The following is a 17,120-nucleotide window of genomic DNA, read 5'->3' on the forward strand; positions in this document are numbered from 1 at the left end:
CTTAGACTTCAATGCTTTACCTCACCCCCAACCGATTGTGACAGATGGCTGCCCCTCTTTGAGCCTGGTTCTGCCAGAGATGTCTTCCTGTTAAATGGGAGTTTTTCCTTCCTGCTGTTGCCAAGTGCTTATTCTTAGGGGGTCGTTTGATTGTTGGGGATTTCTCTGTATTGTATTGTTTCTCTGTATTGTTGTAGGATCTTTAACTTACAATATAAAGCACCTTGAGTTGACAGTTGTTGAGATTTGGGGCTACAGAAGAATTGAACTGAGCTAAATTGAATTAAATATACAACCAGAATGTCATGGGCATTCTGGTTGTATAGATGGGCAGCCATCTGTCACAATACATAATGAATGTCAAGTTCATTATGTATTGTGTATTTCTGATACACAATACACACGGTCTGCCCCCGCAAACCGTGACACAGAAGTCTGTGTGTTCTTCTTATAAAGAATACAGGATTTGTGTTAGCACAAAGCTCACAACTACACTACAAAATGTTACATTTATTAAATATGGTCAAATGGAATATACTGCATTGGTACGCATTCACTTTATATCAAACACATTTTCCTTATTAATTAAACATTTGAATGATTTGATTGTTTCCTCTGACTGGTCTCTGGGCCTATGTTACTGGGGCCTCAAATAAAAGCTAGTTGATAGTTAGCTTAACCCTCTCCTCCCCCTTTTTAATGGATTACACATTTAGTGAAGTTGAAAAATGCAAGAATCTTTTTTTTTTTTTAACATAGCTTCTCTGTTTACCGCTGACGTGCTAAGCACAGTGAACCAATTACACATTCATCTTATAGAAATGAGGCTGTCATTATTTAAATAGTCATAAATACTCAGTTGAGAAGTCTGCGTAAGCGTACAGCAAAGGATAACAAACGGGTTTGGATTTTGTATCTGTCAGATTACAGATAGATTTTGTGTTCAACTTACTAAACCAATTGAGCTGAATTACTTAGGAGAATATGAAAATAACCGGGGTGAGTTTTCATTTCTTTTCTGTCCTACACCCTCAAGCCGAGGGAGACTTAATCACCGATATGAGTGTACAGTTTCCCATTTAGCTCTGGACCTTTTTGCTTATCAGTAATTAAACGTTCCCCAGTTCCCCGTGGGCATCTTGAGTTCCTCTGATAAAGAACCATAATGCATTTGATAGTGAATGCACCGTTTGTGCACCTTCGCTGCCTTCAGCTGAAATGTTTTTGTGTGAAAATGCCACATATTCATTTCTGACATCCACATGTTAAAAAAAACAAAACAAAAAGCAAGATTTCTCAAACTCTGCACTACGACCAGCTATGTGTAGTACCAGCCACTAATGCTGCTCGGGCTAGTAGCAATTGAGTCACCCATTACTGGGACAAATGCTTGTTTTCTTTTTCAAACCTAAGAGCCCCAAGGACACAACATGCATGCCGTGACCTCATTACTGCTCATGCGGTTGTGAAAAAGTTGTAAAAACTTTGTGCACAGAAGAAAAAAAGAAGTTTGCAATAGCAGATTTAAACAAATACTCTTCCACAAACATAAATAACAAAATTTGCAGAGTGGAGCTTTAGAATGTCTGTTTTTAATGGAGCTCCATATATCTTACTTTATTATATTGCAGCGGAGCATTTGTCTTAGTTCCAGCTACAGTGCAGTGGGCAGTGTGTAGCTGGAAATTTAGGAAGAGCCTTTGTGATGAGTCAGACGTATAGATCAGGTCATGCAGGTGAGCATTATGTGGATGAGTAGGTGTGTGTGTGTTGTGAATTAATCTGCGAGCACGGCTTTTCTCTCTTGTGCATGTGTGGGTGTGTTGCAGGACGATGTGTTTTTGACAGCGAGTGCCAATACTGACGTATTTGTTTGGAAGCTATTCTGGGCCGACGTTCATTATCTTGAAATATGACCACTGTCAAAGCAGAAAAAAAGCAACAACAAAAGAACAAAAGCAGGAAGGCTTTTTCCTTCTGTTCAGTATATCTTGAAAAGTTTGGCTCCCAGACTAATGAAGTTACTCCAGACGTTAGCTAATAGTCAATAAAAGGCCATTATTTGCATGATATATTGCAGTCATCCCTGCATTAATGGGACAATTTACATTTTTGACTTTGAATGTCAAAAAGTTCAAGAAGCGTACAGTCGGCCTTGTCAGCTAGCATTTCCTTCACCTATCTTTCCCCCCGTGACCCTGTGACACTATTGACTGAATCGTTGATGAGGATGCTGAGGAGGTGAAATCCAGCACCGTCATGATAAGATCAGAGCCCCCCCGTGACAGCTCAGCCACTCCCATCCTGTGTGGACAGCATCCAGGCCCGGCCGTGTCGCATCAGAGCTTCATACACAGTTATCTCTGTGGACAGAATAAAATAATAACCAAACAATGTTTATTTAGATGGTGCCTTTTACAAGCAAAAACTGCAAAGTGCTTTATAGACAATAATCTAAATTTTAAATAAAAGGAAAAAAAAGATCAACTACAAATACTGCACATTTATTAAAACATGGTTAAGAGCACTGTGAGGGTGAAAAGGTTTAATGTAAAAAAACACAAAAGCAGAAATGGAACGAAGCCGGTTGCTAAAATAGCAACGAGTGTTTAGCTTGACGCAGGTCGGTCACTGTGACCTCGGCAGCTCAAACACCGCCTGTTCTTAGTGAGATTATGTTTAACAAAAGATAATTTTAGATAAAAAATGTTACAAGGAAAGTGTGAAGAACTAAAAGATTAACAAAGTAAAATGACAATTACAGAACCTGAACTGTATTTTTTTTCACAAAACAAAATAAACTCAAATCCTGTAGATGTTTTTTCATCTGTCTTAAATTAAAACTGTTTCGATATGGTTTTGATGTTTTCTTGATGAAACATTCGTTGAAAAAGGTTGTCAGCTTTGTTTTTTTAACAAACCATGTGAAAAAGACAGCTTTTTATTTAAAAACCTAAAACTATCACATATCATAATAATAAGATAAGATAAGATAAGATAACCTTTATTAGTCCCACACGTGGGAAATTTGTTTTGTCACAGCAGGAAGTGGACAGTGCAAAAGTTATGATGCAAAAATTAGAATACAATAAGAATAAATACAGTACACAGCTGTACAGAATAGAATAAAATAATATACTATATACAGTAGAATAAAATAGAATAAAAATATACAATAAGATAAAAATAGAATACGAATGCTATATACAACTGAGTAAAAATACAACGAATAATACTAATTAGGCCGTTTATACTGCACAATAATTAAAACATGCTTAAGAGCAGTACAAGACAAAGTTTAGACACAGAAGCAGAACTGTCACAAACCCGGGTACAGAATTACCCGAGTCCTAGCTGGCACAGGCTGATCACTTTGACCTCAGCAGCTCAATCGCCGTCTGTTCTTGGGAACAGTGGGATTGTGTTTAACAAACAGTTACAAACAATTTTACAGAACCTGAGATGCACTGTATTTTGACAAAACGAAATGAACTCAAATTTTATTTTATCACGTTTAGTCCTGTAGAAGTTTCTAATAATTAGTTTTTCAGCAGTTTGTCGGCTTTTAAAAAGAAAAGTGAAAATTGCATATTTTTTATAAGACAAGAATTTGCACTTAAAATATATTTTTTTTATTTAATCAAAGAAAACCCCTAACTCTCTGATGCATTTTTTTTATATGTTAGGTTTTTTTTGCTCTTTTGCTGTTAATGCCTTAACACACACACATACAGACATATATATATATATATATATATATATATATATATATATATATATATATATATATATATATATATATATATGCGCCCAAACTAGTACAACTGCACGATATTACTACTACTACTTTTGCCTTTATTTGCTTTTGAAAGAATGTGATCTCCTAAGCTTTCCAGGGCACAGAACAGACCCTTTATATTTATAAATCTGATGAGTGTTCGGCAAGATCATTTTAAAAGTTAAGTTTTGATCTGTAACAGGCAAAAAAAAGATAGAAATCCTCCCTGTAGCTTAACTGTTTTTGAACTCACTGAAACCTGAACACGTTAGAAAGAACTCTGTGCCAGCATCTAAAGCCGGATGCTTTTATAAATTTTACAAATGGTAAAGAATACGGTCCTTATACAGTCTGTTCAGAGGAAACATGGAAAATGGGCATCGATCTGTTTCCATGGCAAATTACCACCTTGTCGCTGATGGTACAAAAATCAGTCACGCTAACAGCTTATTCACAGGCTTTCTCTAATACAAAAAGCAGCTTTTCTTTTGGATTTTTTTTTGTCTGAAGTTGGAGTGAAAAATCCACAATGAATGCAACACAGGTTACTTGTTCTAAAGAGACAAAAGAAAGCAGGGAAGTTTTGGTGTCATTAGAAGTCGTGTATTTTTTCTTTTCACAAGTCGATATACACAGTCGGGAAAGAGGTTTATGGAAGTAAATAAAATGGAAACCATTTTTATTTTAAAACGTTCATGCCATTGAAGGAAAATTTGAGGAGATCATTTTCAAAGCTCAGTTTCCATTTACCGTGGGTGACTTTTGCTTTTATAACACCCAATTTATTTTCTTCAAGGGGTGCACAGCATGTGAGTCGCCACTTACTTTAATGGTAGAAACTGAATTAAAAAACAAAACAAAAACAAAAGAAAACAAAGCGACCAGTGCGTAGAAGCACATGCATATACTCCCTAAGTGAGCATTAGTTCTACCCTTGGCAGGAAATGCAGCACAAGATCAAGTGTTCTGTTCCTGCAGATTTCTAGTTTAAGTTAATTTGAGCTCAGGGAATCCAGTGTAATTAAGTTCTGGGATTAATATGTGGAAATGTATTTGGTTTTGTATCCTTCCCTCTTAAGCATGAGAGTGAAATAACAGAAGAGACTAGCACAAATAAAAAAGGGGGAAAAAATCAAAGCAATCCCAAACTCCCTGATGCAATTATTTCCTATTCACATTATTTTTTTTTTTTTTTTTTCTGGACGATGACATTAATGACTTTGAGAGAGAGAGGGATGAATCGGGGCTCCGTTTGGCACCAGTGGAGGGAATCAGATAGGTAAAAAATATTGCTCCGCCTCAGCCTACTGTGCTGTTGTTTGAGATTTTCAAAAATGAACTCAAATGATTACTTTGTTTAATTGCTTTCTTTTAATATTTGTCATTCGAGGGAGATTTAGACAATACTCAGATCAAAATCCTCACGCCCAGCTGAGATGCTACAAAAAGGAATTTCAGGCTATGCTGTGCGCCGCATAAAGTACTGATAAAGATCTTCATACCAATTATGCTCTTCTGTCATCTCAGATGCTCCTCTTGAGATCCCCCAAAGTCAAAAATTCATCTTTGCGTGTACTTCCCGTTTGACTTTCAGAAACTCCACTCTCGGATCATGGATCTGTCTGCAGCAGATTTGCTCCTGGAGCCAGAGAGAAGCAAGGCTTTCCTACTTTCCAGGAATACAGACTCCCCCTCTAATGTAAGCCTAATGGGAAACATTAAATGTACTTTTTTTCCCCTACCCATATAACTCATCCAAGTGTTGCAGCACAACTATACCCCCGTCTCCCATCAAGAAATCATTCCAAGATATTAAAATACAGATCTAAAATCCAAATCCGTGACCCCTCCTGTGCTCTCAGCAGGAAAAGCCAGCAGTATCACTTGGCACTAAGAGGGATATATCCTTGTCATATTACCAGAAAACCATCGATTGAGACTCGTCTTCAGTAAAAATGACTCCACAGGACACTCTGGAACATTAATCATCTTATATATTATGCATTAAGGCCCGAAAATGAGTTTGCTCCATTTCCTTTGCCCTTTTACCCCTCTGAGGATGCCACCTGATAAACCCTAATGCGTGCCATCAGAGCAGAAAAAGAAAATGAAATAATAATGGCTGAAAAGCGAATTATGAATCATCTTGTAATCAGGATGAGCAAAACCTCTACATATCCTTAAATAAGCCGTGTTAAGTGACACGCACACGAATGTGAGATTAGAGAATTGAAAACTGTGCCATGGATGTATCAGATTCCTCATCTTAAACTCCACTGTCATTGTCAGATTGTCTTCAGGGAAATGCTAATTGGACAAACATCTGCCGCGGTGTGGTGACTGCACACGAAAGATGATTGATATCGGTATTTCTTTAAGTTTGAAAAGTGCAGTACATCGACAATTTAGTCGACTTTTCTGTGATATTTGATTGGGTGTCTCAAGGTTTTCTTCAATACCTTTCATCACAAAATCAACAGCATGATGGCAATTAGATATGCAGCAGTACCCAACACATAAACACTTTTGATGTCTAGTCGGACTAAAGGAAAGCTTATGTAACTCACAAACATTGTTAAGCGGCCATGTAAGTGACTCCATCTTAATGCTATGTCGCCTCTTTTCTGTGTCATAGGAGGTTCAGTTGAATGGAAAGGCAGGTCTCCCTGTGGCCAAATGTCTGAGCCAGCTGAGCCTGACAGTGCCAGCCCCCGTGTACCCACGCAGCAGCTGTAGCAGCAGTGAGCTGTCGCTGTCGAGCGCGTGCAGTGAATTCTCCAGCGGCTCGTACACCTGGAATGATGGACGCTCCTGTGGGAAAATGGTAAACCACCTCGCTCATCAGGCTCATTAGGGGTTCTTTAGTCTTTATTTCGAGACCTTAATTAATCCCACAACCTTCATGCATGAGTTTGCTGATTATGTTTCCAATTGGAGTTTAAAGCTTCTGAGAAAATGTGAGATTTCATATTTAAAGACAGTCCTGCACCATCCTAATTCCAAGCATTTAAAATATGTGGTGGAATAAAAATAGCTTGCACGCAAAAGCCAACATTATGATTTGCTTTTCTCAGTTCTATTGCTTTACGTACTAAAGAATATGTGTTCTTACTACACAGAGACTGACTCTGCCTCCTTTCTCTTTCCCATTTAGTCATCTCTGACGTGGGAGAAGAGGCTGAGTTTGGGTTCGTCAGCCCCTAGTAATATCTGTGCTGCTCAGGAGGAGCACCTCCCCACAAGACGTAAGGAGAGCCACATACTGGAAGGACTGAGAAAGCTCCAAAGGAGGAAACACAGGAGCTCCTCCTGTTCCTCCAAGGTCTCCAAGTCAGGCTACAAAGACTGCATGAACTCCAATGAGGGCATCTACTCACTGGGCATCAAGAGTAGCAGTAAAGGGGTGTCTAGGCCTACCCATGTGGGGAGAACTGCTCAGGGAAAGAAGTTCGCTTATGATTCTGATGATGCAGATGATGAACTAGCACATTCTAGTTGTAGAGATAACATCCCCACCAAGGACAACTGGTTTCACTGTAAGAAGCTCTCACACAGCATCTCAGACAGTTTATGTAGCTGGGAGGGAACGCAAGACAGCGGAGGTGACACTATCTCAAGTCCTGTGGCTACTAAACACCCTTCTGGGTATGACTCAAAGGAGCAGCCTGAAAGACTCATGAGTTTTATTAACAGCCTTCTCCCTGAACGAGGGCGGATATCAGCTTTTACGAGACCATCGAAGCTGCACCTCACCCCTACTGAACCAGAAGTTCCCCGTCTGTCTGATGCGGATGATCTGGAGGAGTTAAAGTCTGAGTCAAGTGACATCCGAATGTCCTTTAGCCAGCCACCAGAGCAAGCCGAGAGGGACTCGAAGAGGTTGTCAAGAGATGCTGCCAAGCTGATTACACAGCAGTGCTTGCGGAGAGACCAGGTTCGTACCCAGTCTGCAGATGGAAGACCCAGGCCTTTCAGCCTGATTAAGGAGCCCAAAGTGGCCAAATGCACCCAATCTGAGGAGAGCGTGTTGGCAATATTTGATGCAGAAGGAGAGCCTATTGAACTTTGTGCAGAGAAACTTGCAGCAGCTGCTGGGACTCAAAAAGACATTCAGGGTAGCAAAGTAGTTCCTGACTACACAGAACTGGTGCCCCAAGAGAGGCCAACAAAGCAGAAACCCTCAAAATCAAGAAACTACAGTGTTCTTGAGTCTCCAGAGAAGCCGTCTGAATATCAGATCAGGACCCACAAGCCAAGGGAGCAAAGCAGTAGCAGGGAGGGAAGTGCAGAGAGGCTATCAATGCAGCTGACTCCACAACGGAAACTTATCAAACCACCAAGCAACCGAGCTAGTAAAGGCCTTTCCATCCCTCCCATGAATGATGCTGCTGGTTCCAAGTACAGTAGTTCAAAGATACCTGGTAGTAATAAACCTTCAGGATCCCCACTGAGATTATCTAAGGGCTCTGCCACTGAACCAAGTAACAGCGGGAACTCAGGACCCCCTGGGCAGGAGAAGTCCCCCTCCTCTCCGACAGTTAAAATGTCCAGATTCATCAAGACACCAGGAACCTGTATTCAAAGCCCAAAAGCGGTGAACTCAAAGCTCCCCAGCAGGGCCGAATGGAATAAGGGCGCCTCATCGAGTTCCCCTCACCTCTCAAGGAGACACCTGGAGTATGCTGACAACGGCGAACAGCCAACCAGAGACAAACACTGTGAAAACAGCAAAAATAAACTCAGGTCCCCCTCTCCTCCCCCTCCCCCGGGCCGCACCACCTCTTTACTGATCAGACCAAATTACGAGGGGTCGCCAACCACTGTGAGGGGTCCACCCCCAAGTTACCACACCTCACTTTTACCAAATATGCAATCAACGCTACCCATCAAGGATAAAGACTGTTTAGACTTGGATGCAGGCTACGGGACTGCACTTGCACCTCAGAAACTGGTTGACAAAACCAGTCAGCACCTTCAAAAGTCCCCTGCCATGACTAAGACACCTGCTAAAGGCGATTCCAAGCGGATGACCACGAAAGACTACCTCCCTTCTGCAAACTCAGGGTGTGCTCGAGAACCTGAAACCGCACCTAAAACCTCGAAGAATGTCCCTCCTCCCTACAGTGCCCTCAGAGGGTCCTCATTTCAGAACTCACCTGCAAGCAAAAAAGGATCTGCTAATAAAAATGTCCATCAGTCAGTGCAGAAGACCTCTATTAGTTTACCTGTTTCACTTCAGGACACACCTCAAGGTCAGGCAGAGCCACAAACTGGCAAAGCTTTAGACAGCTCTATTATTATGTCCCCTAACCTAGCAGAAAAAGCCTCAAAGACTCGCATCCCAATGGGCTTTAAGGCATTTTTAAAGTCTCCTCCTAGCCATAAAAATAGTCCCTCTATACCAGGCAAACAAGAGAAAGATCATATCAACTCAGTCTCCAAGGAGACTGTGACTTCAAATGCTTCTGCCCAGTGTGACAACTTGCAGACAGAGTACAATATTGATTCGCCATCCAAGATGTCTGTTACAGAGGGGAAAGGTGAAGTCCAGTGTAGGTTACTGGAAGAAGAATTACAAGCTCTTATGGTGCCAGAGGAAGGGGGTGTTTGTGATAATGGGAAAAGGAGTAGTCAGCTTTTTGGCAGATCCATATCTATTGCTGCCAAACCTCATTTAAAGCCAGCGTTAGGGATGAACGGGGCAAAAGCTCGTAGCCAGAGTTTCAGCACCAACTACATTGAAAAACCAAGCATCAATTCCTTAGATGGGCCGGGAAAAATCAGAACTCAGATCATTACCAACTCAGGGGAAAGGGGGAACTCTCTGTCGAGACAGAGTTCCTTAGAAGCGACCTGTGCTGGGTTAGCAGAGAGCCCTGTTCATTCTCCAAGGACAAGACTTAGCCACTATGGAGGGATGACAGGGTCAAATAGTCACGGCATCCTCCCTGACAGAGCTTTCAAATCGGGTTCTAAAGTTGAGGGGTCACAGGGCACAGGGAAGGGGGAGGCAGTCATGTCACCTTCTCACAAAGTGGTTCGTAGTTTACCCATCAGTGATCGGACTGGTTTAAACATCCGTAAGCCATCGAAGGTTGCCTCTCATCCACAGTTTCATCCTCCGTCCTCTTGTGTCTACGGCTTGGAAAATCCAGTTAGAGAGACAGAAGACAAAGCAGCATTCCCTAATGAGGCAGACTTCAGCAGGGAAGTCAAAACCCAGGCGGACTCCCCAAACAAACACCCAGATATGGAGGAGAAAAAAATCAGCCCAACAGTCACCACTATTGAAGAGAAAGTCATGATGGGAATTGAGGAGAACGTGCAGAAATGTCAAGAACAGGAGAAAGTCGCTGCCACCGAGGCCAAACAGAAGACGGGTCCCTCTCTGGCAAACTGGTTCGGCCTCCGTAAGAGCAAACTTCCAGCTCTGAGTATTAAAAAAGCCGACTCTCCCAAGGGAAAAGAGGAGAAGAAAGAGCTGAAGATCGGAGGCAAACAGATGAAGTCTGACAAGAAGAAGGATAAGAAGAAAAATGATAATCAGCAGAAAGAAAGCCAGGAGGTGCAGGGTCTGTCTGAGATGAACAACAAGCTTAGCTCCATTATGGACCACTGCAACAATCAGATGGGTCAGATTGCCAGTCAGATCCAGTGCACGACGGCCTTTATTGGAAAAGACCAGTTCGTGAAAGAGCTTCTTGGCAGGTGAGTTAGCAACACCTTTGTCATTAAGAAAATCAAGTATTATTATCCTAATTGATCGGATGCTGTGCTGATTATTTCCTGTCACCGAGCTTTCTCAGAGATGCCTTTCTACCAAGTGAATCAACGATTCAGAAGCAAAGTAGTAGCTCTATTACATTAAACATGAGCAATCCCTACATTAAGCTTGTGTGTTCAGAGAAACACAAACAGCAGCTGTCTGTTTGAGGTGTGACTCTTCACTAGTGAGCATAAACAGTTTGGGGATCAGACACATAGTCAGCAACACTCAGGATTATTGTGTGTTTAAGCCACAGTCATCTACTCTCTTTGCTCATTTTCCTCTTCAAAAACCCAGCTGACAGATTTCAAACACTTGTGAAGTACCACTTCATGCAGGTTGTTAACCGTGCGATGACATTTCCATGTGTGTATGTGTGCGTGCACACATGTGTTTACCTGCGCGTTCATGAAGCGAAAGAGTGGGTCAACGCAATTTATCAGGAGTCTCGCTTTCTACCTGGTGAGTTGATAAAGGAAGTACTCGGCACACAGACATGAAAAACAGATCAAATCTTATTTCCTGACAGGACCGCTGTGAAGGGCAACTCCGTGGCCACATCGCCGCCTGGGATCGCCACGCCCAAAAAACACAGCGAAACGAAGGGAGATATGGAGATCTGTTCAGATACTGCTGTAAGTAGACAAACATGCACTGCGGACTTTGTTACAGTTTTTGGGGCAAGCTTGTTTGCAGTGCACGCATACGTGCAAAATTCCCATAGGTTTTCACACTTGTACAGTATGAACATGTTCACAAACAGATCCACAACACCTCTGCCTCTTCACCATCACATCCCCTGAAGGCTCAATATTGATTCGCATTGTGTTCTGACTCAGCCTACAATTCATCGCCTACTTTTTTTATTATCAAACCCAATCCTGTGTTGTTGTTGTCTCCACAAAGCTGAAGGTTTTTAAGCTATATCTCACATAGAGGCAGCCATCAGGCTGTGGATGTAGTACAGACTTAAATTAGGCTCCTATCAGCTGTTTGATTTTGTAAATCATATCAGTGCACTTTGTAAGCAAAATGCTAAAATCTTGACCTTGTGGGTTTATTCTTTATTACCTGTCAGTCAAAATGCCAAAATATGACGGAGAGCCTGAGAGCTTGAGAGCGACTGAAAGAAGGGAGACAGCAATAATAAAAGAAACTGAAAGGAGCAGTCTGAACAGGGGGAAAGAATGACAGTCTCACCGCATAATGTAGGAAATTTAATCCAGATGATGTGAAATTTTGATAACATGGAGGAGCCCCTTATCGCAGACACTCAATTTGACAAAAGAGCCATTTAATACCATCCTCCAAGCTTTCCGTCTATCTTCTCCCCACAGAAATACAACAAAAGAGCCACACTTTATGACCTACAAGCTCCTTTTACACCACCCCCAAAACCACATTTTTAAAATAACCTAATTAAAGTATGGCAGAAAGTCTGTGACAATTACCTTACTTCTTTCTGAACAAAACTTTCAACACATTTCACAAAGCCAGAAGCTTGTCCAGTCCTCTGGAAAGTCATATAGTACGTGAATCGGTTTAACCGATCCTTTTCATCCACAATTTTCTTTTGCACATTACCTAAAAGAAAGCCTTTTAAATTGATAAATGTTAACAGCTTATACTAACAAAGCTGCATCTATACGGTCTAATATATCCAGAAGGTATCCTGGGGTATGTGGACAGCTTAGCTCAACTCATCTAAAAGAAAAAAATAATTAATTGATAAGCAATAGAAATGTAACTATAAACATGTATAGGGATTTGGATTGCGTAAGTAATAAAAAATTAAGAAAAGGCACGTCAAAATACCTGGATAAATGTTGGCATAAGCAAGAGAAATTTTTTTGCAGGAAAGTCACAGTAGCTCGCTAAAATTAGGGTTAAAAAGGGAGTAATTATGACCTAACAGCGTACCTATCAAATAAAAATTTAGATGAAGAAATGAAAGAGCAATAAAACTTGCACCATCTAGCTAAAACTAGCTTAAACCATTACACAATCTAGCTAGAAATATGAATCATTTTAAATTATTAGCAAATTATTAGCAAAATAAGAATAGATGAACAAACTGTCAGTCATCTAATAGTTGGGATATTTCACTAGTGCTGCAGTTATACTAGTCATACTATACTAAAATTATTCAAAGCACGGGCTATCACTGTTATTTCAAAGTTGGGGACCACTCCCAGTAAATGTATGCCAATCTGTCTGAGAGTGATTGCAGGCAATCTGAGCTAGACTAGGATTGTTTGGAGAGCGGTTGCTGCAACATCTTGCAATCAGTTGACCAATGTGAAAAAATTCAGGGCAGTTACTGAGCAACCACTGATTTTCTCTGTTCAAGCAAGAAGGTTTCTGTCCTATTTGTACTGTGGTGTGACTGAATTTAATTGCTATGATTGGTTACTAAGCTGAAAGTGTTTCCAGTTTAAAATAATTTTCAAATAAACGTGTTTGAACTTGAAAAGTGGGGATGGTGAGGTGTTCTCAGGTCTATCTGACAAACCTTTAAGGGTGTGTCAGAAAAAAGGTTTAAAATCTCTGCTTTACGTCATAACTTTGTCACTAACATGGAGTTTGTTCATTTTCTAGACCCTCATAATGACAGAGAAGATCAACCTAAAGGCTGAAAATGTAGAGGGACACATCCCAGACGCAGCTTGTCAAGACCACATGTTAGGTGAGTCTATGAGTTACTTTTCAGCTTTCACTAAAGGCAGTTTAAAAGAACAATATCTTTCCTCTTCTCTGATTTGAGTTGTTACTTTGCCTAAACTTCACGTCTTCTCTTCTCTGGGTTTCATACTCTATCTGCAAGTGTTTATCTCACTGAGTACAGGTTTTCATTTGGCTTAAACCTGTCAAAAATCAACCGGTGCAACAAAGCATTAACACATTTTTACAGTTGCAATTTCCTGATGTGACTGACAACTCAATTCCGTCGCCAACTGATTCCCCTCACTGCCAGACTCACCATTACTGTGGGGAAATAGCAGCGGTTGCAAACGGCACGTTGACAGTCTGTTCAGGTGATTGACGTGCAGCCGGGTGATGTTTCACAATGCCTGAGCAGCTAAAGAAGTGAAAAAATAAATGCATCAAACAATTGTGAGATGAGATGATGACTGTTATTACTGCAGAGCGACAAACTTACATTGTAGATTGTAGCTCGGTGAGGGGAAGGAGGGGGTGTAGGTGCTGTTTACTGGATGTGGAGTGCACCGTGTTCATTACTCGGCTGTCACTCACCGGGTTATTGACAAATTGTTTCACAGATTCATCTCAAAGTACATAATGGCATGCTTCTTGAAATGTAGCTCTATTGCAGGTGTGAATTTAGATTTGCTGATAGCAGGGTAGCGATTTTGTTTTTTCTCTTAGTTTTATTAAAATAAATTAGATGGGTTATAACCCCAGCCAGTTTGTTTCGGAGGGAAAAGAGAGGTGTGCAGATAAGTCAGAATCATTATTTTATTTGTTCCTTCATTGCCTGATTTTATCTACTGTTCTGATTTTATCTGTTTTGATTTTATATACTGTTTTGTTTGTTTGTTTGTTTGTTTGTTAAGTGGGTTTAGAGCTCTGGGTAGCTCCCCAACTGGGTCTAGACTGGGTCTAGAGAGTATTTTAAATTCAGGGAATTTAAAATAGAAAGTAGCTCGTCCACAGAAGGACTGGTAGCTCCCCTTACGATAAGGGTTCAGATCGCGCGAACAGGTGTGGGATTAGAGCTCTGGGTAGCTCCCCAACTGGGTCTAGACTGGGTCTAGAGAGTATTTTAAATTCAGGGAATTTAAAATAGAAAGTAGCTCGTCCACAGAAGGACTGGTAGCTCCCCTTACGATAAGGGTTCAGATCGCGCGAACAGGTGTGAAATGTGTGTGTTTAATTAGTTTGTTTGTTTGCTTGTTTTAATCAATTTTAAATCATGCTTTTTATTTGTTTTTGTTTCTAATGTCTCTGTAAAGCACTTTGAATCACCTTGTTGTTGAATTGTGCTATACAAATAAATTTGCCTTGCCTTGCCTTGCCTTGCCAAAACTTGGGAGAACACTAAAACTGTAAATAAAATAGCTTATTCTGATGGCAAATGGTTAGGATGGCTGTACTATCAAACCATTTCGTGCTTTATATGTGCTATAACTGTAAGAGAGAAGAAATCGAAAATAATAAAAGATGTAAGTGAAGTAAAGGTAAGAACAGTATCGCAAATAAAACTTCAAATAAAATAAATAGTATATTCTAAAATCTCAGAAATGCTACAGGGAGCTGAAAACCACTAAAAATGTGTCCTTCTTAGAAGCCGAGTTGGAGCTGCCACTTAGAGCAGCTGTCTGAGGATGCAAAAGACCCGAGGGCCAACCTGTACATGCATGTTAAAAATAGAATTGCAGGACAGCGTGTACTGCATGTAAAAGAGGTCATTTAAGGTGATGAAATTCCTGACTCTGTGATTCCTTTTAGACAGGGAAAAGCCCTATGGGTACTTTTTTCAAGCATGTAACTTTAGAATTTTTGTGTCATTTTCAGCTGTGATAGGTAGGAGTTTTCAGAGAATGAAAACCTCCAAAAACCAACTAGCCACCAGACACAGCTGGTGAACATACACTGACCGGACACTTTATTAGCTACCCACTGCTAGTAAAAGTATTGGACCCTCTTCTTCAAAACTGTTTCAATTTTTCATGGCACAGATTCAACGAGGTGCAACATTCCTCAGACTTTTCTGCCCATATTGACATGATAGCGTCACATAGTTTCTGCAGATTTGTCAGCTTGCACATCCATGTGAATGGGCTTTTAGTTGCTTAAGCTCTGGCGACTGTGGTAATCTTTTGAGTACAGTGAACTTTTTGTCATGTTCAAGAAACCAGTTTTATTTGAGTTTTGCAACAAGGCACCAACGACAACTATGCCATGTTTAAAGACACACCTTACTTTACCATTGTGATGCTCCTGAAAGGATAAGAATCTTTGATTGCTGCTGCTAGCACAGACAGCTTAAATAAACAAGCCACAATGTACCGGCTGTACACTGAACAAAATGTTTTTGTTACATTATTACAGTGTGCACACCCCAGTGGCCTAATGGATAAGGCACTAGTTTCCTATGCTAGGGATTTTGGGATTGTGGGTTAAAGTCTCATCTGGGGTGAGTTCCAGCAGTGGACTTTTATGAAAGTTGGCTCGCCAACGACTGCTCAGAGTCGTGGTTTTGTAAATTCTAGTATTAGGTTAGACCCCCTTTTGCCTTCTGATCAGTCTTAATTCTTCATGGCATAGATTCAAGAAGTTGAGATTATCTGAATTTTGTGAGACAGTGTGTTATCCTACAGTCATCAGAAGATAGGTGCACTGTGGTTTTAAAAGGATGGACACGTTCAAGCTCAGTTGGTACTTAGAGCCCAAAGTTTTCCATTTTGTTTACACCAAATTCTGAATGGCGTGGCAGAAATCGAGACTGATCAGACAACAAAACATCCAATAATCTGTTGTCTTGTTTTGGTGAGCCTGTGTGAATTGTAGTCCCAGTTTCCTGCTCTTAGCTGACAGGAGCAGCACCCACCGTTAGGGATGGGTATCGAAAACCGGTTCTTGTTGAGAACCGGTTCCCACTGTTTCAATTCCTTGGAATTGTTTGCCATTTTTGCAAACGATTCCCTTATCGATTCCAGTCACCCTGAATGACATCACCACGTTGCGGAGCGTCATTTACCTGGCAGGAAACACGGCGGCTCAAACGCTCAAAAGTTTGGTTATACTTTACGAGAACGGATTACAACAGGGCAACTTGCAATACTTGCAAAGTAGATATTTCATTTAAGGGAGGAAACACTACGAATATGCAAAAGCATTTGCTCACAAAACACACGATGACCTTAAATGAATGTCGTGTTTTTAATTCCGCTCCGGACTCGTGAATCTCAACCCAGCAGCAGCGGTAACGTTTCCACGTCCTCTCCCGTTAATGCGGCAGGTAAATAATCAACTAACAGTGCATATTATGTTAGTGCGATCTGCCTTATTACAAAACCTGCCATTACTGTGCATTTAGGTGACCATGATGAGAGAGACAGACAGAGTCTGGCTGGCTCAGATGCTGGCAGTTCTTGCTGCAGTCTACCGGTAGCGTCTCCTTTCAGGCCAGGATAGACGAATGTCACCGAGCAGTGACTAAGTTTGTGGTAAAAGGTTTGCACCCATGTACCACAGCAGATGCCCTGATTTTTGGTAAGTGAATGTGTTTAATTGTAGGCAGGGACATTACTGGATATTCTTGTGTAATTGCTACAGAATAATTTATGTTATACTTTTTTATTGCTACAGGAGAATATTTATTTTATTATTTTACATTTACAATTTTTTTCCTGGGGACCCTGTGACACCCCATTGAAGAGCCATAGGCTGCATCTCTTAAGATCTCACTGTTGGGTTTGTAAGGCCATGTTACTCCTAAATTTCTATCTTGTTCAAAGAGAAGATATAAAACAAAGTTCTAAGCTAATCGACTTTAGTGTTCTCCTTTAAAAAAAAAAAAAAAGAATCGATAAGAGAATCGAATCGTTAAAC

The 17,120-nt window shown here is 40.8% G+C and overlaps 1 protein-coding gene across 9 annotated transcripts in view; it reads left to right on the plus strand.

Annotated features, from left to right (window-relative positions):
* LOC147301875 (nck-associated protein 5-like) overlaps nt 1-17,120 on the plus strand; it is a 188,662-nt gene that overhangs the window by 146,209 nt on the left and 25,333 nt on the right. For 8 of the 9 annotated variants that reach the window (XM_086282912.1, XM_086282913.1, XM_086282915.1 and 5 more), the window contains 5 exons: nt 5,373-5,477; nt 6,414-6,602; nt 6,933-10,486; nt 11,074-11,179; nt 13,143-13,230. In XM_086282912.1, coding sequence (XP_086139038.1) covers nt 5,373-5,477; nt 6,414-6,602; nt 6,933-10,486; nt 11,074-11,179; nt 13,143-13,230 — 4,042 coding nt within the window. The remainder of the gene's footprint in view (nt 1-5,372; nt 5,478-6,413; nt 6,603-6,932; nt 10,487-11,073; nt 11,180-13,142; nt 13,231-17,120) is intronic. The other variant, XM_086282914.1, reaches the window with a different exon arrangement.

The sequence above is a fragment of the Aulonocara sp. 'chitande type north' Nkhata Bay genome, linkage group LG23, assembly GCF_057382095.1.
Source record: "Aulonocara sp. 'chitande type north' Nkhata Bay isolate Kocher_YH1m ecotype deep benthic linkage group LG23, A_spYH_male_GT1.1, whole genome shotgun sequence".
Lineage (NCBI taxonomy): Eukaryota > Metazoa > Chordata > Actinopteri > Cichliformes > Cichlidae > Aulonocara > Aulonocara sp. 'chitande type north' Nkhata Bay.